The sequence below is a fragment of the Nycticebus coucang genome, chromosome 7, assembly GCF_027406575.1.
Source record: "Nycticebus coucang isolate mNycCou1 chromosome 7, mNycCou1.pri, whole genome shotgun sequence".
NCBI lineage: Eukaryota > Metazoa > Chordata > Mammalia > Primates > Lorisidae > Nycticebus > Nycticebus coucang.
In genome coordinates, this window is record NC_069786.1 from 134,304,815 (window position 1) to 134,329,786 (window position 24,972).

Here is a 24,972-nt window from a genome sequence, read left to right on the forward strand (position 1 = left end):
CTGGCCCCTTTTAAGGAGCTCTTTGTATGTGAAATGAGACGTGAGTCCTTCGTCTCTGATACGGGTGAAGTTTTTTCTCCTAGTTTGATGGTTGTCTTCGGACTTGGGTGTTTCTGTTGCCATGCCTGTGGTCAGACCCACCAAACGTTCCTCCCCTTTGGGTCTGAGTCCTTGGAAAGCTGTCCTCCACGCTAGGGTCAAAGAGGGGCCCTCCATACTCCTTTTAGCTCATCTGCCTCCTTTGCTTGCACCAAAGCCCTGTGCTATCTGGAGTTTGTTCTGTGTACGGTGTGAACTAGGAATCAAATTGTATCTTTCTCCGGATGGGCCACGCAGTAGCCCCATTTATTTAAAAGTCCATCTTTACCCCCAGTGATCGGAGATGCCGCCTTTGTCATGTAGAGTTTCCCTGCGCACTTTGCCTGTCTGTACCTTTCCAAATATAGTCCCTTTTTCAAACCTTCCTCATATTATTTGTATCTATATTAATTCTTCTCCAGAGTGGGTCCTCGCCACTTACTGAATGTTTAACTATCCCTCACCCCAGTCCCCCACAGCTTATTACAGCTAGCGTGTATCGAGCGCTCACTGGCTGCCCAGCTTCGCACAGAGCACTAAGTCACCCTGTCTCGAGACGACAGTCTGAGGAGGCAGAACTGCCCAAATCCCTGCTTTGTCTGCCCAGGGCCTCACCTAGTAGCTGGCGGCTCTCTCCTGATCCCCGGGAGTGTGGGGATGCCCTGCCTTCGTGCAACTCTGGCCTCCTGGGAGGTGGACACCAGTCTTCAGGTGCCATCTCAGCCCGGCCAGTGTCCCACGGGCCGCCACAGTCCATTTGCACCAATATGCTAAGCCCGGTGCTTGGGTCAAGGGCAGCCTTTCCAGTCTCCTGGAGCAGTGGAGATGTGGGGGTCTAGGTGGACAGAGAAGAGGACCCTGGAGGGATCACGGGGGACCCCAAAGGCAGGAGCCACCAGAGCCAGAGCCCCACATTCCTGCTACCTGAGGTCATAGCTGTCCTGGCGGCCTGGGCTGAGCCTGTAGCTGGCTCTGGATATGGCAGAAGGAAGCTTCTGGGCCCCCTGAAATCAGAGATCGGCTTTAACAACAACTGCATGTCATAGGGAACTCACCTTCCACAGCGAGCCAGCCGGCCCTTTGTGGGACCCACACGCAGGAGCATTGGGACACATTCGTGCCAGCAAATTCTCCGGGCTCTGGTCCAGCAGACAGAGGGGAGGACTCAGGAGCCCTGCCTCATTTGGGACATCAGGTGGAAGTCTTCAGATATTCAGAAGGGGCTTCTCAGAACCACAGTGTGTTGTGGCTTAAAAATAGAAATTTCCCCAGTGAGAGCAAAGGGCTGCTGAGAACATTCAGGCCACATTCCAACCGGAGGACAGTAGACGTTTTTGAGGGGCCTGCCTTGGACTGTAGGCCCACTTTGCTTTTGCATTTTCAGAGTTTGCGATGGCTGAAGCCTGCTCTGACCACAGCTGCCCAGCATGGGTCTGCATTCATGTCCGCAAGGCCAGCATGACCATGACCCCCACTCGACCTCCCGACCCCCTGTCCCTTTGATGCATTGCCTGGACAGGTGGATATTGTTGGGTTGCTGTAAGGATGACTGGGGGTTATTCCTGAGTCCTTTCTCGAGGGCTGAGTGTCTCCTACCCAGCTGCACTGAACAGGGCCCTGCGGAGCAGGTGGGTGAGCTCAGCGCGGCCCCACTGAGTGGGCAGTCATCTCACTGCACGGCTGCCCTGGTCTGCTAATGGACACGTAATGTAATCTAGTGCATTAGCTGTGACTCTTGTCTAATTTGGAAGGTACAGAATGTGGAAAATGCGTCACAGGAACTCTCATGTCCAGAAACCTTCCTGTGGGTGTTGGGGAAGGAGAGCACAGCAGAGAAGAATCTAGAACATGCCTGGACTCAACTACAGAATGTCGGTTTTAGGATGCCACACATCGGATTTTCTGTGATTTAAAAGAAAGGGACACCTCTGCTCCCCTTTCCTGTACAGCTTCCATGTCTGAGGTGTCGTGTAGAGCAGGAGAAAGCTGTCAGGGGCAAGGGAGATGCCGGGGCACAGGGCTGGTGTCCACCGTGCTGGGCCATGAGAGTTCAGCAGGCCCCTAAGAACCCTGCTCTACCCTCATGCCAGTCAGCACCTCCTTCCGTCTGCCCTAAAGCTTTATAAACACTGCTGTTCCAGCCTCAGCTCCACTCAACTTCCACATACAGTCCTGAGTCCCAGGCCCAGGGTACCCGTGCTGGGCGAAGAAGGGCCCAGTGGCCTGGCCTAGCTGCCCAATCATGGGGGAGAAGGTCCGGGCCCCAGGGAGCAGTGGCTGCCCATGTGTTAACTGAAGAACGCAAGACACGTGTTCAGAGTGCAGCGATGGTGCTGTTGCTGAGATCGCGAGCAGGAAGCATGACGTCTCATTCCAGAAGACCACTGGTGAGGGCAGGGTGCACTGACCCACTGTGGGTCTGCCCTGGGCCTGCCACATCTCCAACTTGCGTTTGGAACAAAGAGCCTCCTTTGTGTCCCTGCTAAAAGAGTCAAGTCAGGAAATTCTTCAGAACACAGCAACAACGTTGGAACAGCTGCTTTTGTTTTGAATTTCAACAGGAACTGAGAAGGAGGCATCTTGTTAAATCACGAGAGCCCTTCAGGCCAGCAGGCGCATCATCCTCCCTGGGGTCCTGCTGAGGTAGGCTGTCTCACCAAGGTCTTGGGGGGCCAATTGCCAGAGTCCTTCCAGCAGCATGGCCCCTCCTGGCCAGGCCCCCGTCTTCCTGAGTCTATTCTACATGTTTAGGAGCTTTAGAGCAGGGCTGGGGCTGCCAGAAGTACCCTCAGGGACTGGTCATTCAGGCATCTGCCCTGGAACTTAGGACATGCCCACAGCCCTGGAGTCACATGTGTGTTCTGGTGGCTGTAGTACTGACCTCCCTCTGTGCACTGGTAGGAGAGTGAGTTCCAAAGAAAGATCACGGAAGGCTCCCCAGCACAGCCAGGCCTCAGAGGATGGGAAGGGGGGTGCTGCCCAGGCCAAGGCTGCCCATCATGGGTCTGCACAGGGCACAAAGCCACTTCTTGTGGGGGGAGACCTGGTGCAGAAGCCCACTCCCCACCCCTTGCCCAGCTGGGTAGGAGCATACTTCCAGTGTTTCCAGAGCACATGTCCACTACCTAGAGGTCTGGCTGCCGACTCAGGGTGTCTTGGGGCCTTCAGGGTGACGGCCAGCCCTGTAGGGAGGTGAAAGGAGCAGGAAGAGGCCCAAGGACCAGGTCCCCACAGATGCCAGGCCACGGCCTAATGAGGCGGGAAGGAGCAGAGGAGGCGGGGCTGTACCAGGAAGAGCCCTGCCCTCTCCTAGAGACACCAGACTGGCTCTGCTGAGGACATCACTCCTGTGCCAACACAGGCATCAGCTGGGGTGTTGTATCTCGACCGGGAAGAGTTGTAGACGCAGCTCATGGCTGGGGCAGAGGACATCTGCTGAGGCCCATCCCAGAGCCCCCTCCGCTGTTTCATTTACCTTGACCCACATCTCTGGTGTGCACAAGTGGCAAGGCGGGGACCACCTATGTTGCTGGGTTTCAGCAGGAGGAATAAACCCGAGCTGGGCCCAGAACCCTTGGCAGCCACCTTGGAACCCACTGGTGTTGGTGCTGCCAGCCAGCAGCGAGGGGCTGCCTCACTCAGCACCCTGCATCCCTCTCCACAGGAGTTCCAGGGGTACCCACCTGCCGGCTGTAGACTCTGGAGGGGTAGGGGAAGAGGAACCCCACTTTGGTTCTCAGAAAGCTCCTAGAGAAACATGTCTAGGGAGACCTGCCTCCCGCCCTCCACACCCAGGGGCCCCTGTGTTGTCCTCAGCCCCACTCCATCTCTGGGGCACCAAGCCTTCTGGCCCTGGGGGAGGGCACAGTGGTAACTTAGCACTGAAGGCCCTGAGCCCACAGTACCGTCTCTTCCCACCAGGAGATCAGCTGCCCAGTTTCACATCCTCCTTGGTCTGTGTGCGATGACAGCAGGCTTGCCTGTCACCAGAGAAAAGGCCAGAAATGGGGAAACACTAAGCCGATCCCACTGTGAGCAGAAGGGTGGACGGGTGGGCTGTGTCCCCTGGTGGGGGTGGTGAACACTACTGTCCATTATCCGCCCCCAAAGCCCTAGAACCATCCTGGCTGTGCGCACAGCACTTGGCTGTCCTGGGACACAGGCTGGGATTGCTCACACTGGCAGCTGCCCAGCAAGGCAGGCGCAGTGGGAAGGATGATGACAATGTGCTCAGTGGACACAGTGGGCAGCGAGCGGGCAGGGGTGGTGACTGATGTCCCTTCCTGACGCTGACCCTCACCCCACCCCCAGGCCCCGTTTAGGCACCTCCCAGGATCTGTCCATTCATCATTTTGTTGGCAGACATCTCCCAAGCACAGGCAAGGACAGGGCCGTGCTGGGACTCCTGTGAGGAGGCCTCCAGGAAGCGGTGGCTCAGCGTGACAGCAGCCTTCCCCATGTGTATTTGGAGGGCTCTGGGTATCTTGCAGGACTTGGCCTTAGGTCTAAGTTCCCTCTTCTCCCAGCTTCCTGTCTCCATCAAAAAATAGAGAAGCCACCATCACTTCCAGGGCCAGGTGCAAGCAGGAAGGCCAAATTAGCGCATTGTGACCGTGCCTCTGCCGGTGGAGCCATTTCCGGGTTCTTGCTGTTGTAAGCTAAGGGATGCCACCATAAAAACCTGTGTACATATGTCCCCTTCTTCGTTTAAAAATTCCTGGGAGAAATCATTCTTGCACGTGTGCTTACTGTAGCATGTACTGTGAACACTCTGTGGTCCTGAATAGGTTCTGCTCTTCTAAAGAACATCGCTAACACTACCTGCAATATAGGAAGATACTTCCTCATAGGTTCACAGGCACTGCGTTTGTGGAGATTCTACTGTTTTATCAAAACAGCAAAGGGGTTTCACCTTAGGTCTGACTTTGGCCATCGCACAAAGATCCAGTTGCTGAGAGAATGAGGGTTGCCAACCGAGGGAGAAGGGAGTGTTGTAATAGGACGGATGTCTTGCCAAGAGAATCTGCATGAGTAACAGGATCGTGGCTCCTAAAGGAGGGGCGAGGGCCTGGGGGCAGGTCTGCTGTGACTAACATGGGGCCACGCGTGTTGTAGGGGTGTGGAGAGTTGCGAATCTTGGCATCAGGAAGTTTTTCAGGGGCTTCAGAATCTCAGCTTCTTTCCCAGAAAATCCACCATTTCTGGGAAACAACTCAAAAGGTCAAGTAGGTAGTTAAGGAAGAGTATTATAAAAAAGCACTTAGGGGTCACTGAAGTTTGCTCATGGGGCAAGTCACTTGAGTTTTGCAAGTTTTAATGTGATTTCCTCTTGTGTTTTAATGTGCACATCTCTGATTTTAGGAAAGTTGACCTGATCTCCTGCAATTATCTTCAATCTGTTTCTTCTCAAGTGCAGATTACCTCACCATGACCTTTCCTATTTGTCCTTTGAGTCAGTACATTTTTTTCTTTTTTTTTTTTGGTTTTTCCCTTTTTTAGGTTTTTCCCTTTTTTAAAGACTTTATTTTTTAGAGCAGTTTGAAGCTCACGGCTAAACTGAGAGGAAAGTACAGAGATTTCTCATGTACCCAGGTATTTTTAATGCTCTTTTACAAATCCTTGAATAGTGTAGCTATTAACTATAGTGAACCTCCACAGTGGACCCATTCCCTACACTGACCACCTCCTTACGGTGACCCAGTTTTCACAGATGGGACACGCACCACATGTACCTGTAGGCTTAGTTCCTTATGGTGACCACCTCCACATGTTGACCAGTTTGCTACAGTCCCTTAGTGGTCAACTCACAGGGGTTCCACTATATTTGCCATTATGTTCTAAGTATTTTCTTATTTCATTTGTGTTGACTTTGATGTTTACTTTCTGTGTTTTAGTAAATCAGCTAACACACTCAGGTCCTCAGAGGTTGGTGCCTGCTGACCTCTGTGCTTCCTGTCCACAGAGTCAGATGGCCACGGTGTTACGTCCTGTTTCTTCATAGTTCTGTGTTTTATGATAATATTTATATCAACATAATGGGCAGACATATATTAAAATTTATTTCCATCCTAACATAATTTGTTAAATCACATCTCCTGACTCCGTTGTCTCATTACGCTTAGTTTAACACACAACATCTTGTGTGTATTTTAGTCTATTTCAATTAATTTTTATTTATGTTCTGGATCACACCACATTGTTTAAATTACCATGGCTCTACAGCATTTTCTACAATTTTCTTTATATTGTTTTGCTTTCTTTGATACATTTTATGCCTGTTTTGTCAAAAGAACTTAAGCATCATTTTGCCAGATTCCTTGAAAAGTCATTGAGATTCTGGGTGGCACCTGTGACTCAAAGGAATAGGACGCTGGCCCCATATGCCAGAGGTGGCGGGTTCAAACCCAGCTTCAGCCAAAAAACTGCAAAAAAAAAAAAAAAAAAGGAAAAGTCATTGAGATTCTATTTGAAACAGCCAAATTAATAAGCCATGACTTTCATTCAATTAGTCAACTTGGGAATCCCTGCCCTCTAAGAGTCCTTCCTTTGGGGGGTGAGCCTTTAGGTGTCCTGAGAGTTGTCAGCTGGCCTACTTTGGTGGGTTGTTACTTTCTTAGTAGAAACTGCTTTTTAGCAATTAATACAAAAACCATCACGGACCTTGTGGACCAAGCCTGGTGTCCCACCTGGGCACAGGTCCCACTGTGCAAACCGTAAGCCTCAGATTCCTCCCGATAGTTAGTATAGACGTTTTGTTTCATTGACCATTCCTGGTTTTCCTTTTTATGTGTTTCCTTAATCAGGTCTTAGGATCAGGGTCACATTTGCCTAATGGAATATATTTGCTAGCTGCCCATTAGAGTTAAGATGGGAAATAATTTGTGAGCATTACTCGTTCTTTAGAAATTTGCATTCACCACTAAATGGTGAAATTCACCACTAAGTGGTGAAATTTTATTCACCACTAAAACCAACATGTCTGGACGGTTTGGGGGATTTCCCTGTCTGGCTTTTCCACTATTGATTTATTTTGATTTTCTATGTCTTAATGTTTATATTTTATCTGTGCTTCTTTGGTCCTCTCAGGCCTCTCAATTCACTGACACATACTGATGTACAGTATTTCTTTAAGCATCTGATGTCCTATTTATTCAAGTTTATACCTCTGCTTCTGTTTTGTCTCTGCTTTCCTTCTTTTCCTTTTTTCTTTCTTTAGATGACACTTCATCAAAAGAAAATGATGTCATCCACTTTTTAATTGAATGTACTTTCTTCATATAAATATTATTTCTATTTTTTTCCCTTTTTAAAACAATTGCTTCTTTCCTAAGATATAATATAGATATTTCATCTTTTTTTCCTACCTTTTTAACATATAAAGGCATTTAAAGCTATGGTGTTTTTCTCCAAGTCCCTTATTCATCAGTTACTATAGATTTTGAAAGTCCGGTTTGTTTTTTGTTTTGTTTTTTTTTTTTACTGCCTTCTAGACAGTTTTTTCCTTGGGTAAGTATATCTTAATTCTCACAGATCAGTGATTTTCAATGCGTGTGTCATGGCACACTGTCACAGATTTCACTCTGTTCTTAGTCTCTTCTTTTGATGTACAGAGAGACGGTAGTGTGAATAATTTCTGCTTTCACATTTTTAGAGGTTTTCTTTGAGACCTTCTATATATGATTATCTTTTGTGAACATACCGTGAATAAATGAAAATGAAATATTTTCTCTGTTCATTCTGTTCAATTCCATCAAAACACTGTCAAAAGAAAATAACTCAAACTGTGTAAAATAATTTAAAGAGCTTAATTCTGAGCCAAGTATGAGGACCATGGCCCAGAGCCGTGCCCAAGATTCCTTGAGCAAGTGGACTCACCGTGGTTGGGTTCTGGTTTGTGTTGTATGTTCTGGGGAGACAGAAGTTACACGTAAAGTCATAAATCAGTACATGAAGGCAAACATTGGCCTAAACAGGCAGGACATCTTGAATGCAGGGACTTAGAGGGGTATAGGTGGGCTTAAAGTTTCTTTTGTTTGTGATTTCTTAAAGAAATGAAGCTTTGTCCAAAGTCCTCGAATGCTTTAAGTGAAGGAAGTCTGCTGATCAGAGACAGGCCACCAGACACAGACTCTCCAGATATGTTGGGTAAGGTGAGGCCCTGCTTGTGTGATTCAGGCTCTGTCGTGCACAGCCTTCAGCCTGGCACTGAGTTACAGAGGACAAGAAGGGAGGGGACGTGAGGAGGCGTGTCTGGCCTCCTCCTCATGGTCAACAACTCAGCTTTAGGGTATTTCTGGGGTCCCCTTGGCCAATAGGGGGTCTTTTCAGTTGGCTGGGGGAGCTTAAGATTTTGTTTTAGTTCACACACAACCATTAATGGGACTTTGTTGAGTTCTTTTGTTATTTAGCTCTTTTGTACATGTGTATGAATTTTTTGTGTACTTGATAATGAAGTATTAAGTTCTTCCATTCTAATCATGTTTTCATAGTTTCTATTGTACTTTATTTTTCTAGCAGGTTCTTATATATACATTTTGCTCTATCTTTAGAGCACCTCAATTTGATATAATTATGCTGCTACAGCTGTGCCTCTTATCATATCCTCCTTGTCACCTTCAATAGTTTTTGTTTTGAATGATTCTTTCGCTCTTATTAACTTATAACCCCAGCATTTTAGCTACTTGCGTTTGTTTTAATTGCCTCTCTTGCAAACAGTTATTGCCAGATTTTATTTTTTCATCTGGAGAGTGACAGCCTTTGACAAAAGAAGTTACATTGTTTTTGTCTTTTTGGTTCAATCTTCAGGCACTCCAGTTTTTGGACTTCCTAATTTTTATCTTGCTATGCGAATTCTTTTTCTTTTTTTAAAGACAGAGCCTCAAGCTGTCGCCCTGGGTAGAGTGGCGTGGCATCACAGCTCACAGCAACCTCCAGCTCCTGGGCTTAAGCAATTCTCCTGCCTCCACCTCCCAAGTAGCTGGGACTACAGGCGCCCACCCCAATCCCTGGCTATTTTTTGGTTGCAGCCGTCATTGTTTGGCAGGCCCAGGCTGGATTTGAACCCGCCAGCTCAGGTGTATGTGGCTGGTGCCTTAGCCGCTTGAGCCACAGGTGCCGAGCCACTAATTATTTTTCTTTTCTTCCTATTGTTGAAACACTATGTGTTTTCTCTTTTAAATGAGATTGAATCACTGGCAAGCTATTTTCCAGTCAACCACTAGTGAAACGTGTTCTCAGCTCAGCACCTGTAGCTCAGTGGCTGGGGCGCTGGCCACATACACCATACACCGGAGCTGGCAGGTTTGAATCCAGCCCGGGCCTGCCAAACAACAATGACAGCTAGAACAAAAAAATAGCCAGGGATTGTGGTGGGCGCCTGTAGTCCCAGCTACTTGGGAGGCTGAGGCAAGAGAATCTCTTAAGCCCAAGAGTTGGAGGTTGCTGTGAGCTATGACACCAGGCACTCCACCGAGAGTGACATAATGAGACACTGTCTCAAAAAAAAAAAAAAAAAAGAAAGAAAGAAACATGTTCTTATTCCTGTATTTATTTTTTTACATGGTCAAGCCATACACTTTGGCCTCCCCTCTATGAAAGAACGGGAGTCTCGGGGTTTGGGGGCTTTTTTCGCTCCATCTGTGTGTCTGTGTCATTGATGCCCTTAATGTTCTAAAACCTCCCTCTTTCTGTCCTCTGTTTTGGTTTTGATTTGTTACACTGCACGTTATTTCTGACAGCTGTACTATTTGCATACTTTATCGGTGACAACCTTTGCTCTGATTGGGTTCTTGTTTACTTATCTTTGCAAATCGAGCAAATTAACAAATAGAGAATTTGTTCATTTAAGTATGTCTTATTTTTGACCTCATCATTCCCTTTACATGTATCTTTTAAATTCAGGAGCTTGTTTGAAGTCTATCCTCAGAGTGATCCCTGTGTTAACACAGCCTCAGAATTCAGACATTTCAGAGGCACTTCCTGCTGCCTTTGCTGTGAATGACAGTTTGGCAGGATGACGAGTCTTCAGGGACAGCCTGCCCCTTGGAAGCTCCTCTAGACATTGTCCCCTTGTCTCTGGGTGTGTATTTTGTCACCAGAGAAAGCAGAAGTGATTTTTTTGATTTCTGTGTATTTTTTAAATACAACCTCCTTTCTGGCGCGGTTGCTTGCAGTATTCCTTTTAGTTTAAAATTTTGTGAGAACTAGTTTTGCAATGACTTTGTTACACTTGGGGGCTTTATTGTCACTGCAGTTCCTACCTGGGTCTTGGAGGACCCAGATGTTTCTTGCCCCATTAACTAAGGACTCAGGACCTGCTTCCTGGAGCCCCTAGACCCCCCTGCCCCCATAATTCCGTATGTCCTTTGCCATCTGCCGTATCTCACACTATTTCCACCTCTACTTGTTATATCTTTCTGGATGGGTTTTTTTAGTTATTCTATTTTTATTTTCTTTAGTACAGCAGTTCGTAACTAGGATATTGCCATTGATACTAATACGATGAGCTCAAGTTTCCTTTATCCCCAGACCGATTGGGCATACTGAGTAAACTCTTTTGGGGAGGCCAGAGTTCAGCCGTTGTGGGGTGGGGGTGGCAGCCTGAAAGGAGGCAGGGACAGGACCACCTGCGAAAGGGCGTTTAGGCAACTCTCATGCCACATGTCCTCAGACTCTGGGCCGCTAGGACCACCAGGGAGGGCTGTGCCAGGCAGCACCACTGCCTGAATTCCCCTCCCCAGGTGGACCCAGGTGGGAAGTGAGACCACCATGTTACCCCTCCATCCTAAAAGCCAGATAGGGTCTGGGGCTCTATGGGTCCCCACAACACTTATTTTTCAGTGTCCTGCCGGGACACTGGGGCTGCTTCAAGGCTTGTGTCTATAGTGGCTTTGAATTCAGCTCAGGAAAAGCCACCGTGGATGGCCGGAAGCATCGCCCTTGCAGGGGGTATGGTGGCTTCCCATTGTGCGTTGGCTCATTCAAAAATGCAATGATGGACACGTGTTCGCAGGAGGCAAGACAAAGTGCTGCCATCCCAGGGGGACAGGGTAGCCCATCTCCACCCCTGCCTGGAGATGGTTCTCCTTTAAGAGGTTAGGAAAGGGCACCTCGGTACCATGGAGGCCTTCAGAACCCAGATACTTGACTCAGCTCAGCAGCTGTGTGCTAAGGAATTAGTGGGCACGTGGCCAGTGGTGCTGGCCACTCAGGACCCAGCAAGACAGGACCTTCTCTCTTCTGGGGCCACAGCCCCCGGCCCAATCCTCCCTTGGTTCAGCCCCCTGGTGGGGACTGGCACCTCCAGCTCCAGCCCGATGTCAGGGCACTCTGCTAGCTGGTGTGTGCTTCTGCCAGGAGTGAGGACGGGACAGAAAGCTGTGAGGGCACAGAGAAGCCACCACCTGTCTCCCCTCCTGGTGGCTTTGACCACTCCCTGCTCTCCAGCCCACCCCTGTGCCCTCTGCTGTGCCCACCCCCAGCTGGGTCTCAACCTGGAGGCCACCTGGGCTTCACCCCAAGGTCAGGGTTTCCTGAGGGACAGTGGTCAGCTCTTGCTCCATGTAACAACCTCAGTGGGGTTTGGACTCCCTGCCTGGTTCACATCCTGAGCAAGGCCACGGCGTGATGTCTCTGTGCCCCACACTGGCCAGGGCCCTGCACATCTGATGGCACAAGCCAGTCCTTCCTAGCACCTCTGACAGCTTGTTCCACGCAAGGCCTGGTGACAAGTTCTACATGTAAATGGTATTCTCTGCAGAGGGGTCCTACCAACTCTGTGGATTCAAGAGGAAGACAGGAGGCCGAGAACTGCCCACACACATGGGGCTTTTGTGCAGAGGCGGGTGGGTGAGAGCCAGACACTTACCCAGGACTATGTGAGCCAGAGACTTGCGGGGCCCTGGGAAGGCTGTTGAGGGCCCCCGGGGTCCCTTCTGTCTGCCAGGGACCACTGTACCTATTTTAAGGGTGAAAACATCAAAGGTCAGTAATAAGTGACTCCTTGAAGCCCCACTCACAGTAAGTACTGTGTTATGTGGAATGTGCAGGGCCCTTCTGCCGCACCTGATGTTGCCCTGAGCTGGGATGGGGTCTCTGGGACAGAAGTGGCCAGTTGCTAGGATTCGTGGGAGAGGCCAGCCCAGGGGGGCATCCTCTGGGGTCCCAGCGGGATTCAGTGGCATGAGGGAGGCAATGCATTGCTCGGGGAGGGAGGGCAGAGTGTCCTTTGGGTCCTTCTAGCTACCAGCATTGCTTCAAGGATAAGGATACTATCTCCAGGGTGTTTGCATCCAAATATAGTGTCCCAGCTGTCATGCCTGACCCTGAGGCTTGGACACATGTCACAGCCATGTCCTCATGAGCTGGGAGCTCTTAGGCCCAGCAGGCTCATGTACCATCCCAGTCCCACCACATACAGCACTGTGCAGCTAGACCTGGGTGTCCCCATAGGGGTCCCAGGAAATCTCCTGGGGGTTCAGTGAGCCTGCAGGGCTCCCAAGTGTTCTCAGACCCTGGGCCAGGATCAGTGCAGGCACAGAGCACCCCTGCCAGGCCCAGATACTGGTGCCAGCACAGGACAGTCTGTGACTTTCCTGGGATACCCACTGAATTTTAAAGCAGCGTTTCATCTGACGGCCCAGGAGCAGAGTCACTGCCTGGGCCTGTCCTCAGAAGAGGCATTATGCCCGCCTGGTGGGGCCTCTCTGTGGGGAGCCTGGCTTGGCAGCTCCCGAGCTGTGTCTGGTGCCAGAGCCGGTTGCACATGGAGCCAGGGATGGATTTAGACCCTTTCAACTTCCTCCCAGTGTGGGCAGGGGCACTCAGAGTCCTCCCGGCCTGGAGCTGTCAGAGCAGGAACCCTGAAGACAGGGACAGGGTATCCAGGATGGCCCCTCCCTGGGAGTCAGGGGAGGCGACCACCTGATTAGAGGCCAAGCTGGCCACAAGTCAGGTCCCCAGGCCAGTCCCCACTCTGCACTGCTACCTCTGACACCTCCCGCAGTCACCCCGGCAGGCTCTCTTGTCTGTGAGGGGAGGTGAGGTCACCTGTTCCAGGGCGGCAGTGAGGGTGCCCCTGCCCTCGGAACAACAGAGAGGCCAGGCCTGTAACTGTCTCAGGGATGAGGAATGTTGTCCTCAGAGGACACAGCCAGCCACAATCTACCCCAGCCCTCCCCAATCCCCATTTCATACGCCAACAGCTCGCTGGGTGCTTCCGTGTGGCATTCTTAGTTATGGAGTATCCACCAGTTCCTAGGGGTGACTGGGCCTGTCCTCTCCAGAGAGCCAGCATGCACCCACTGGCCTCTGGGCCTCAGCCTCCCCCATACCTCTGCAGCCTCCAGTCCTAAGGTTGTGATCTTCCAGGGGGTGCAGAGAAGCCCTCTGAGAGCCTCCTGCTCCCTGTGCCCCCAAGGGGTGTTTCTCTGCAGGCTTGGTCCCTCTGAAGAAGCCTATAGCACGGACAGGGGGTACAGGGCCTCCACCGCCCCCCCAAGAGTGAGCAGATATGAGAGCCACACTCTCACTGTGGCCCGGCCAGGCCTGGGTTAAGAGCCACCTGTGTGGCAGCAAAGCCCTACGTTGCCCACCTTGGCTGGGCACCTCTCCACAAGGGCAGGGGTGGCGGCCTCACCCCACTGCCCCGGCTAGGTGGCCTCCATCTCATCCTGGGGGATCTTCCCACATGGAGATACCAGGCCATGTCTCTGACCGTGTCCTGCACAGGGCTGCCGGCCGAGGCAGAGGCTGAGCTCTAGCTTAGCATCCTCTGGCCAAGCCTCGCACCCAGACTGGAACAGAGGGCTCCCTTCCCCATTGCACACAGGAGGACGCGGGCTGCTGAGCTGACGGGGTGCTTTAGGGCATCCCTGCTCCTCCCACAAAGTGGGCCTCCTGGTGGTGGGGGCGAAAGGGGCAGGGGTGGGTGAGGCCCGCTCAGGGACACACGTAATTCTGACTGTACAGAGCACACACCAGGCCACTGAGAGGCATGGGGGAGCCTTAGGCCCAGGCAGGAATCTCAGACCTCCCCAGGGCTCCTCTGCCCATGTTGGGGCCCACTGACCACAGCCACCAGGTGCTGTACCCCCCAGGCTTGGGAACCGGCCCCAGGACAGTGCCCTCTGGTGGCGTTGGAGGCTCAGACGCATTAGCCTCATTGTCATTCACTGTCAATCACTGAGCCCTGTTGTGTGCCTGCAGGGATTTGGGCACCCAGGATCCAGCAGGGTACAGAGCCGCAGAGCAGCCTGCCCTGCCCCTCCTGGGAGTCTTCGTCCAGCGATGAAGGTGGCAGCAAACAGGCAGCCACAATAGGGCAAGAGGGACAGGGTAGGGGCCCCATGGAGGCCGAGAAGACAAGGCCAGGGTAGGTGTCCTAGAGAGAGAGGTGCGAAGACAGGACCCAAGGACTAAGTTGGAGGAAGCAGCATGTTAGGGGGCCTGTGGCTGTTCCAAAGGGCTTCCAGGCAGGCCCCCAGTAACAGGCAACAGACTGGAGGTGTTAAGAGAAGGGCAGTGTCCCCCACCCCCTTCTCCTGCCCTCCCTGCTATTGAAGCAGGAGTGGAGCAAGCAGCTGCTTCCCCCAGAAAGGACACAGGAGGCAGGTCATCACAGCCGGAGTGGGAGCAGGTAAGCCGGGGCACAGTGAAGTCGCAGGAGGCAGGTCATCACAGTGGGAGTAGGGATCAGGTAAGCCGGGGCACGGTGAAGTCGGGGCTGTGGATCCGCTCTGGGGCAGGCGGGGCCTCTCCTGTGCTGGAAGTCAGGAGTGCTCCTGTGGGCAGCATTGTCTAAGCTGGCTTGACCCCAGAAGACTGTTTTAAGGGTTTCCTTTGCAGAATGTTCTAGGATTAGAGAACCAGGTTCACCCTGGGCCAAGAACAGAAGAGAGTGAAAGAGCATATAAGATAGGGAAGGGGACAAAGCCAGGGGCCCAGCATGGCCGTGAGGGGAGTCAGGAGGCCGCAGAGGCCCTGGTGCCACGTCGGCCTTCCCTAAGCAAGGTGCAGAGGGGTCCGGCACATTCCCTAGCAGTCCAAGTCTGCTGCTTATCAGCGTGTTCTGAGTTGCCTGCTGTGCGATGTGGGGGGTTGTTGGCTCCTGCACAGCAGTGGAAGAACTGGGCCCGTTTCCATCTATCGTCTTCTTGTTACCTTGAACCCTCCCCAGGGTTCCTTCTTCTGTGTACTATTCATGGTTTTCTTGTTCCCAAAAGAGAAAGGCCTTTGTCCTCCTTGGTCGGGGAGCACCCAGTCGGTGGTGGGGGAAGTACAATATTTAGCTGGTGACCAAGGTGTGGGATGGAATTGATTTCCGGGACTCGGCAAGGCATCACGTGAAGCCCGTGGTGGTGCTTTTTGTTGTTTACTGACCGAGAGTCTTAGTGGAAGCCTCGGTGTGTGACCCATGCTCATCCTGGACATTCTTTGGGCAGAGGTGAAGCTGGCATCGCCTGTGCTCCCTGGGAAGAGAGCCTTGCTAGGATGGCAGGAGTCTGTGTTGCACAGTGAGCAGATAAATCATGTTAAGAATCTTGGGGAAATCTAGGGTGGCGTCTGTGGCTCAGTGAGTAGGATGCCGGCCCCATATACTGAAGGTGGTGGGTTCAAACCCGCCCTGGCCAAACTGCAACAAAAAAATAGTCAGGCATTGTGGCAGGCACCTTAGTCCCAGCTACTCGGGAGGCTGAGGCAAGAGAATCGTCTAAGCCCAGGAGTTAGAGGTTGCTGTGAACTGTGACGCCACATCACTCTACCGAGGGCGACAAAGTGAAACTCTATCTCTAAAAAAAAACAAACAAAAAAGAATCTTGAGGAAATCCCTGAGAAAGCCGTCATCTGCACCCAGCGGTGATGTGGCTTCCGATGATGATGTTCCTGTCTTAGCAGCGCTGTGCGTGGCCGAGTGCTTGGCTTCCCTGGCCCTTGGAGATGTGTGAGGACTTCTAACCCCGTGGTCTTGTGGCCTTTTCCCTAGTTTGATTGGCTTTCTCTCCAACCAGACTGATTTAGGGAGGGTTTGACAGACAGAAATCCATCTTTCCACTCTCCTGCAACCAAGCCTCGGCGCAGGAGCAGCCACTTGTGCAGGGCGAGTTCCAGGTGTGCACAGCGGGCTCAGGTCCTGCCGGCCCAGCACCCACTTTTCAGGTTGATGACAGTGGCTGAGGTGAAGTAGTTTTAATTGAACAATTAAGACTTTCTTATACGTTCCCCCAACACAGAGCAAACGAAAGCTGCCCTGTCTCTCAGTGGTAGGCAGACAGGCAGGAAGCAGCCTCAGGCTAACACACTCAGATGCCAGTGGGAGAGCAAAGCACAGGCCGCCTTGTCCCTGGGTCTGGGCTGAGGCCTCTGGGGGGATGAGCAGACCCTGCACGCCCCATGCTTGCTACACGCCAGGCCGGGCTGGCCCCAGCATGGTCTCTGTCACAAAGGAAGTGGCGCAGTGAGTGGCCAGCCTGTCCTGCTCTGCAAAGGTCCTGACACAACTGTTTATGGAATCCTGGGCAGAAACCACAAAGGAGAAGACAGATCTGATGCCCTGGACCTAAAAGAAGCCTGTTCCTGACTGTGAGGAAGGTGTCTCCAATGTTCCAGTAAAAAATGTGATGTCTGGGCTCGGTGCCCGTAGCTCAGTGGTTAGGGCGCCAGCCACATTCACCAGGGCTGGTGGGTTGGAACCAGCCTGGGCCTGCTAAACAACAGTTACAGCTACAACAACAAAAAATAGCTGGGCGTTGTGGTGGGTGCCTGTAGTCCCAGCTACTCGGGAGGCTGAGGCAAAAGAAAATTCTTAGCTCAAGAGTTGGAGGTTGCTGTGAGCTGTGACACCACAGCACTTTACCAAGGGTGATAGAGTTAGACTCTGTCTCAAAAAAAAGAAAGAAATGTGATGCCTACTGTTGATTGAGAGAAAGCTTTTTATTTTTTTTTTCTGAGACAGTCTCACTCTGTTGCCCTGGGTAGAGTGCCGTGGCATCATCATAGCTCACAGCAACTTCAAACTCTTGGCCTCAAGCAATCCTCCTGCCTCAGCCTCCCGAATAGCTGGGAATTCAGCTACCTGCAACCACACCAATTTTTCTATTTTTGGTAGAGACTGGGTCTCACTCTTGTCCCAGCTGGTCCCTGAGCTCAAGGGAGCCTCCTGCCTCGGCTTCCTAGAGTGCTGGGATTATAGGCAGAGCCACTGTACCCAGCCTGAAAAGACTTTTATCAGGTAAAGAAAAGATCCTCTTCATGGTTTTCAAGGTTGGGTTTTTTTTGCAGTTTTTGGCCGGGGCTGGGTTTGAACCTGTCACCTCCGACATATGGGGCTGGCGCCCTACTCCATTGAGCCACAGGCACCGCCCAAGTTTGTGCTTTTTTTTAAAAAACAGACATGAATATTGAATCAAATGCCTCCTCAGGGTGTACTGAGCTGACAGAACGTTTGTTCCTTGGACGTGTGGAAGTGTGATTTTGTAGGAACAGATTTAAAACATTCCTGAAATCAGCCTTCTCTGGACTGTTCCGCGCAGCTAGATGAAATTTGCTAGCATTTTATAGAGGACTTTTGTGTCTGTTTCTAAGCGTGTGTCCCCTCTGTGTGTGTGTGCGTGCACTGGGCGCATGGCATGCCATGGGGTGAGGACCAGGCTCTGTTAACTTCTTTAAATGAACTGGGAAGCTTGACGTCTTTTTCTGTGATCTTAAGAATTTGAAAGAGTTGCCTGGTTCTAATACCTTGTGGGAAAGTCATTCTTTAATAATATTTTCCATTCTTTTCAGATTTCATACTTTTTTAAGTCATTATTTGCTAGTATATAATTTCCCCCAAAGTATCCCAATTCATTGAGGATTTTCTAAATTTTAACACTTTTTTTTACTGGTTAATATTATACTTTTTCTAATATTCTATCTGTGATTTTGTATGTTGTTTTCTTGGGGGGAGGTTCTCTGCTTTTTTTTCCCTAATTATACTATTTAGAAAAGTGTCGCTTTCATTGTAGGTATTTTTCTAAAGAGTCATCTAGCGGCCAAGAGTGGTGGTGCGTACCTCCCAGCTATTTGGATACCTAATTAAATCTGGATACTTATTTATTTTCATTTCTTTTAATGATAATTTGCAGCTATGAATTTTTCTCAGCACTCAGTTTGGGCCCTGTTCCATTACATGCAATATTGTCCTCTGGGCCAGCACCCTGCAGCCGCCCTCAGGGCGGCCCAGCCCTGCCTGTCTGAGCCCCCGAGGAGGAAGCCGCAGCTGTCCCAGAAACAAGGCATGGTGACTGCAGATTCAGTGATGTCAATGTCCAGTGTTCTGTGGACCACTTTCCTAAAATAAACTTTTGAATGTAAATAAAATATGCTCACTGTGGAAAACAAGCCAAGACGAGAGGGTGAAAGTCCTCAAGTCGGGAACATTCAGGCACTCACAGCCCCATTACCATTCCGGTGTATCCTTCCACGTGGCCCATTGCACACAGAGCCCACTTCGTGTCTGTAACCTGGTCCAGTCTATTGCTGCACGGATTCAGCTTTATAACATACATATTTTCCTGTGTATAACTTTAATAGCTGTACGGTAAAGCCTCAGATATAGTTTCTGTGACCACCATCCTAGCCTGTGCTGTTTTCACGAGTCCGCAATGGACCCCTTACAGGACTGCTGTCTGCATTTCACATTATTAACTTAGGTTAATTCCCAGAAATGGAAATACTGGGTCAAAGCATGTCCATGATTTTAAAGTTACTGGTGCATACTGCCCCCCACCAAATCATGCCAGTTTATCTCCCATCACTGCCTACGTCATCTCCCACACCTTCACCAGCACCGAGTACTTTCATTTTGAAAACAAGTGCCATTGGGATGTTGGCCTTTTTTATTAGGCAAGTAAAAATTTTTTTCAGATGCTTGTTGGTCATTTGTATTTCCAAAAGAAATGAGGACCCCCTCTGTGCCTTGCAGCCCCCCACACTCCCTATCTGAACACCACCTCCCACCCTGGCATTTTGACAGGCTCAGGCCAGCCTTGAGGTGCATTACCTGCTCTGACGGCCAGGAGGTCAGGTGGTGGCTCCACCCCTAGAGGGACCGGAAACTGTAGAAGCTGCCGAGCTGTGAGCCACCAGACTGCAGGAGGCAGGTCCAGCTGCAGATGACAGAACTGAATCCCCAGAGTGCTTCCTTCCTGAGGGTTTAGACATGTGTTGCCTGCTCAACGAGTAGGCCCTACTGTAAGTTGAACCCTCTACCTCGCTTAGCTTGGTCTGCCCAGTCACCCTGTCGGGCAGGCACCTGCCTCTGCATTTTAATGTAAGGAGAGTAGCGCTCCAGTAGGTGAGACAAGGTCTCCAGGATGAGCAGTGAAGCTGGGATTTGAACCCAGGTCTGTGGGGTGCCAGGGCCCAGGCTCAGATGCTTCATATTGGGGCTGGCTGGGACACAACTGCAATTACAGGGTGTCCCCAGAGCAGATGACTCGCCTATGGGCATCAGTGGACACGCTTTCTCATCAGCAGGTTAAGCAACTGCGAATCATGAAGCCTGGGGCCTTGAGGTGGGAGCCAGATACTTTGGAAACTCCCATCATAGTATTCAGGAACAGTCCAAGTGAAGTTTGCTTAGGGGCCCAGAATAGGCAAGTCCTAGCCAAAAAAGGACAATTATTCAGTGACACAAGAACTGAAACTTCAGAGTTAAAGCCAGAGTATTTTTACAACTGTTTTAGTTCCTTCAGTCAGTGCTGTGTTCACTTGCGCAGAAGAATGTTTGCACTCTCTGGGGAATTTGCGTGTCACATCCCTGCTGACGGAGCTCACATTTATTGAAAGTTTCAGCTGTCATTTCTGTATAAATAAACAGGATGAAGTGGGCAGCCGACTGCACATTAGAGATATTTTTAGACATGAGTGCCTTTTCGATCTAGAAGGCTATCAGGGAAAGAGTGTCTGCTCCCAGAATAGCCCACCTTGTGCTCAGCCTCGGATGAGGTCTGTGGCGATGTGGCTTCCTGAGTCCTGGGCTCCCTCCTGGTCTGCTTGGCAGCCCAGAGAGCGCTACAGCTCTTGGAAAAGACATCCCAGCCCCACTCCTCAGGCCACAGAGGATGGGGGGATGGTGTTCAGGACCATTTGTCACTGAGTCTGCAGAGCACCAAAACTAACTTCGAGTCTGGTAAGGGTGCAGTCGGGGGAGAATAATCGCCCAAACCAGAGATGGTTCTGTGCCATCTAGCAGGTGTCAACCTCCTACAAGGGCCAAACTTTGCCTTTCAGTAACAACGCCTGGCACATTTAATGCTTACCATGTGCCGGGCTCGGGATATGCACTAATTCATATTTTCCTCATAATAAGACTGCTGGTCACAGGGACTTCCTGGGGCTTTGTCTGTTTTCTCCCTGAAATCTAAGCTCTTGTTCACTTAGACCACACATCCTGGTGCCAGTGAACTGTGGGAGCCCCCAAACCTTTGGTCTGTCCCCCTCCTTGAGCGTCATCCACTTGGCCCCTGCATGGGCTGAGGGAAGCCCTGTGCACTTGGGATGCTGACCCAGAGGGAAGCCAGGGAAGAAATACCATAATTGTATAGTCGAGAGGGGCGTTGGATGCTGGAGAGGCCCCCTTTTTCCCAGGCAGCCTCTCAAGCCTCCTAAGGCCTCCTCACTGTTGGTGTATGGCCTCTGCTCTGTGTATTCACATTCTAGATTTAAAATATGGGAAAGTACTTTTTAATTATCTTACTTTTACTATTTCTGGAGCTTGTCATTTGTGTAGATATAAAATTCTTTCTGGTATATTCTTTTGAGTGAAGAACTTTAAAATTCCTTGTAGCACAGATCTGCTGGCAATGAATTCTCCTGGCTTCTTTTTTTCTGAAAAGGTTCTTATTTCAACTCCATATTTGAAAGATTTTCACTAGTGTGTAATTCTGGGCTGCCAGGAGCATGCCCCCCACTCTGCACCTGCAGCACCTGAAGCCGCTGCCCACCGTCTCCCAGCTTCCGGCTCTGATGAGAATCTGCTGCCGCATGTCATTCTCCTCACGATCTGGCTTTGTTTCTCTGAACAACTTCAAGATTTTTTCATTGTCTTTTGTTTTTAGCACTTTGATATGTCCATGTGGTTACTTGTTGTTGCTGTTGATTTGTTTCTTGTCCTTTTTGGGGTTCTGTGAGATTCTTGAATTTGTAGCATTGATGCTTTTGTTGTTTTTGGAAAACCTTAGCCACCAACTTTCCAAGTATTTCTTCTCCATTCCTTCTCCTCCTTCTAAGGCTCAAATTATGAGCTGGATTTGATATCATTTATAATGTTATTTTACCCAGCTCTTGGATGTTTTGTTATGCTATGGGTTTTTTTTCTTTTTTTTTTTTTTTCAGTTTGAGTAATTTCTACCGACCTATTTTCAATTTCAGCAGCTCTTTCCTCACTTGTCATGTCTGCTGATGAGCCCATCAAAGCAGGTCTTTCTGAGACCATGCTTTTCTCTAGTAAATGTCTGACTTTCTTAGAGTTTGCATCTTTCTGCTGAAATTCCCCATCTGTCCCTGCATATTATCTACCTTTTGCACTAGACCCTTTATCATATGAACCATTTTAAATTCCCTGTCTGAGAGTTATAACTAGGTCATCTCTGAGTCTTATTCTATTGACTATTTTGCCTCTTGGCAATGGCTTGGTTGTTTTTTGTTCCTTTTGAGCAAAAGATTTATAATTTTTTATTGAAGAGATTGAGGTAAATAGTATTACCTCTGGAAATGAGCAGATGTTCTTTCTGTCTATACGTGTAGAACTTGAATCAATCCTGTCAGGAATTGAGATGGCTTTGGAATTTGTCGATTGCCTTCAATGCACCACAGGCCTCTAATACTTCTAGCAGTGGGCTGCAATTGCCTTGTGCTCAGGGCAGGGGCTAGGGCTCTGGAAAATATTCCTCAGGGAGGTGTCCCACCTCCGCTTTCAGCTGTCCTCCACCTGCCTGTGCCATAGCATAGATCTCTCCCTACCCTACCCTACCCTACCCTACTCAGAAGCAGACAGCTGCTGATTGTTTCTGTGTTGCAGATTTGTACTGGGGCATAGCACGAGGTTCTCTGTGTCCTGATCCAGCCCAGTTTAGACAAGCCATGTACCCTCAGCCTCCACACTGCTTTCTCTCCTTCCTGTGGCACCCAAACTCTGCCTTTTCTCTGCAGGGATCTTGGGTGAGAGTCTCCCTCCCTTCTCCAGACCTCTGTTTGGTATTGTGCAAGATCCTAGGCTTGGGATAGTTTCCTGGGCCCTCTCAAGGGAAAAGAATTCTTTCTTATCCTCCCCCAGCCATAGTGTGCTTTTGCCTATGCCCTGGGGGTGACAGACTTTGCTGTCCTTCCTTCAGCAGCTTAAGGTATTTGCTGCTCTGGAGAAAAGAGTCTGGGACTGCAGGAAGGGCTCTGGGCCTATTCCTACCCACAGATCAGCTCCTTTGCACCTAAGGGCAGGAGGTTCTCTGCTCTACCTCCAGGGCAGGGGTGAGGACCCTGCAGTCAGACCCTGACCCTTGCATCCCAGCCTTCCAGCAGCTCTGGAACCTTCCTAAACCCCATTTTTCCTTCTGTAAAATGATGGTGACTTTGACATTTGGGAGTGAATGAGATCACAAGCAGAACCACTGAGCCCACACTGGCGTACACATGAGCACCCAGTGTGTGTTGGCGATGGGAGAGGTTGTTATGGAGGTGATGACAACAGTGAAGTGCCACCAAGACCCCTGTGAGCCCGTCAGCCCTGAGACAGCCCCTGAGCCCGCTTGCAACCCCCATAAGTAGAGTAAGAGGTCGGGGGCAGCAGGAGCCAGTGTGGTCTGGGCTCAGCCCCACGAGAGGTGCAATCTCGGTTTCATGCACTGTGACGGGGCACTTGGTTCCCACGTCCTGAGATGGAAGATGACGCAGAAAGGCTGCAGCAGGGCCCACTTGGGGATGGTGTTGTTCTGCTTCATTTCAGAAGCGCCCTGTGGCCCATGAGCCCATGTCTGTGGAAAAGCTGACTGAGAGAGGAAGAGATGGAATTTGATATTTCCTCGGGGAGCCCTGTCCTGCGGGCTGCAGTGGGAAAGGAAGCTGCCTTGGGCTGGGGACAGTGTTCTGAGACCATCCCAAGGAGCAGGGCTGGGGCAGCTCACTGCTTCTGGTGCTGGGGTTGGAACCCTCGGGCCGAAGGACTCAGGATGGCCTCTTTGTGAGCTGTGCCCTAGGAACACACCCACAGCACAGCCACCTCTGCCTCCTTCCCTCTACCCTGGCTAGAGGCTGGTCAAGGCCACACTTACGGGCAAAGGCACCAGAGCCACACTCCAGGATAAGGATGTAGAGAGCCCTGTGGGTCCCAGACAGGAAAACACAGCCACACACACACACAGAATAACACGGTCACACCCACACACAGGGTCACACACAGAATTACACAGTCACACACACGCATCGCCCTACAGTCCTAGGAGTCTGGGAATCTCCTGGCACTGTCAGAACCTCAGCTCCTGTAGCCAGGGCCCTGGGCACCTGGTCTCCTGGGGCACTTCCCCACGTGAGGGGAGGGGAGGCAGCCCCCAGCTGGGTCCTGCCTGGGTTCCCCCATGGCCCAGAGTCTGACGACCTCCTTTTCTTCCCACAGGAGCTATGGGGAGCTCACAGACTGCACCCAGCGCGTGGCAGTGAAGATGGGCTGCTTCTGGCCCAACGCAGAGGTGGACAAGTTCTTCATCGCCGTCCACCGGCACTACTTCAAACAATGCCCCACCTCCGGCAGGACCTTGCTGGAGCCGCCCCACACCATCCTCTGCCCCTTCGTCGTGCTCCCCATCGTGGTGACACTGCTGATGACATCGCTAGTGGTCTGGAAGACCAAACAACCCGACACCATGGTGTAGGTGGCAGCCACAAGGCAAGACCCTGGAGGGCTGGGCCCCTCCCCCTCCCCTTGCCAAAAAGAGCCGTAGGCATTTCCTAGATGTCGCAGCTCCCCCAGCCCCCCACCCCTCCTGCATTTGCCAGACCTGCTTGCCCCATAGACACAGCTCTCCCAGCACCCCACTCCCCACCCCCGTTTGCCAGACCTGCTTACCCTGTAGACGCCTGTGGATGAGAAGTGTGTGATTAAAGGATGTTCTTAAACTTGGGCAGTGTTGTTGTTTGTGGGTGTCTGTCACTGGGGGTAGAAGGTGGGAGAAGCCAAGCCCCTACGGGTTCCGTGTCCTCCCTGGACCAGTGAGGTCGCAGAATGCACGGAAGCTGCCCCGTGGGGTCTGGTGCCCCCACCACCCCCACAGTCTGGAGCCTCTGGCTCAGGGCAGGGGTCAGGTCAGGCCTGGCATCCACCAGTACAGGTACACGTGCCTGTCCCCCGCTGGGGCCTCTTGGTCCCTGCCTACCCAGGTGATTGCTACCACCCCCCACCCACACTACTTCCCAAGGTTCTGGATCCCCAAAGGGAACCCCCGACCCCATCTGATGTCCTCTGAGTTCAGACCCCTCCTCTTAGGCCCTGTTCCCTCCTCCAGATGACTGGCTGGCCAGTTGTCCACCCACTCCAGGGGTCAGCCCCTCCTGCTGCCCTAAAGGACAGCCTGGTCTGAACTTGACATTCCAGTGCCAAGGCCTTGTATCTGTTCAGCTTTAGCACACCACAGCCACGTGGGGTCACCCACTGCCCAGCCCCGGCCAGACTGCCCTCCTTCCAGGAAGGGTCCTGAGCCTCCCCAGGTGTCCTCCAACAGCTGCTCCCCAGCTGCGCCCACCACAGAGCTGCCCCCTCCCAGCCCAACCCAGTCCAAAGAGCTGCCGCTGGCCTAGAGGAGCAGAGGGGCCCTCTGGGCTCAGCCATGTGGTATGGCTGCTGTCCCCAAGACAAGCCCTATACCAGGT

General features: G+C 51.2%; 1 protein-coding gene across 1 annotated transcript in view; it reads left to right on the plus strand.

Moving 5' to 3' along the window:
• Positions 1 to 24,227, plus strand: part of RAMP1 (receptor activity modifying protein 1) — a 48,130-nt gene extending 23,903 nt beyond the window's left edge. Inside the window, exon 3 of the mRNA XM_053598138.1 lies at positions 23,723 to 24,227. Coding sequence (XP_053454113.1) covers positions 23,723 to 23,978 — 256 coding nt within the window. The 3' untranslated portion in view covers positions 23,979 to 24,227. The remainder of the gene's footprint in view (positions 1 to 23,722) is intronic.
• Positions 24,228 to 24,972: the final 745 nt, after the last annotated feature.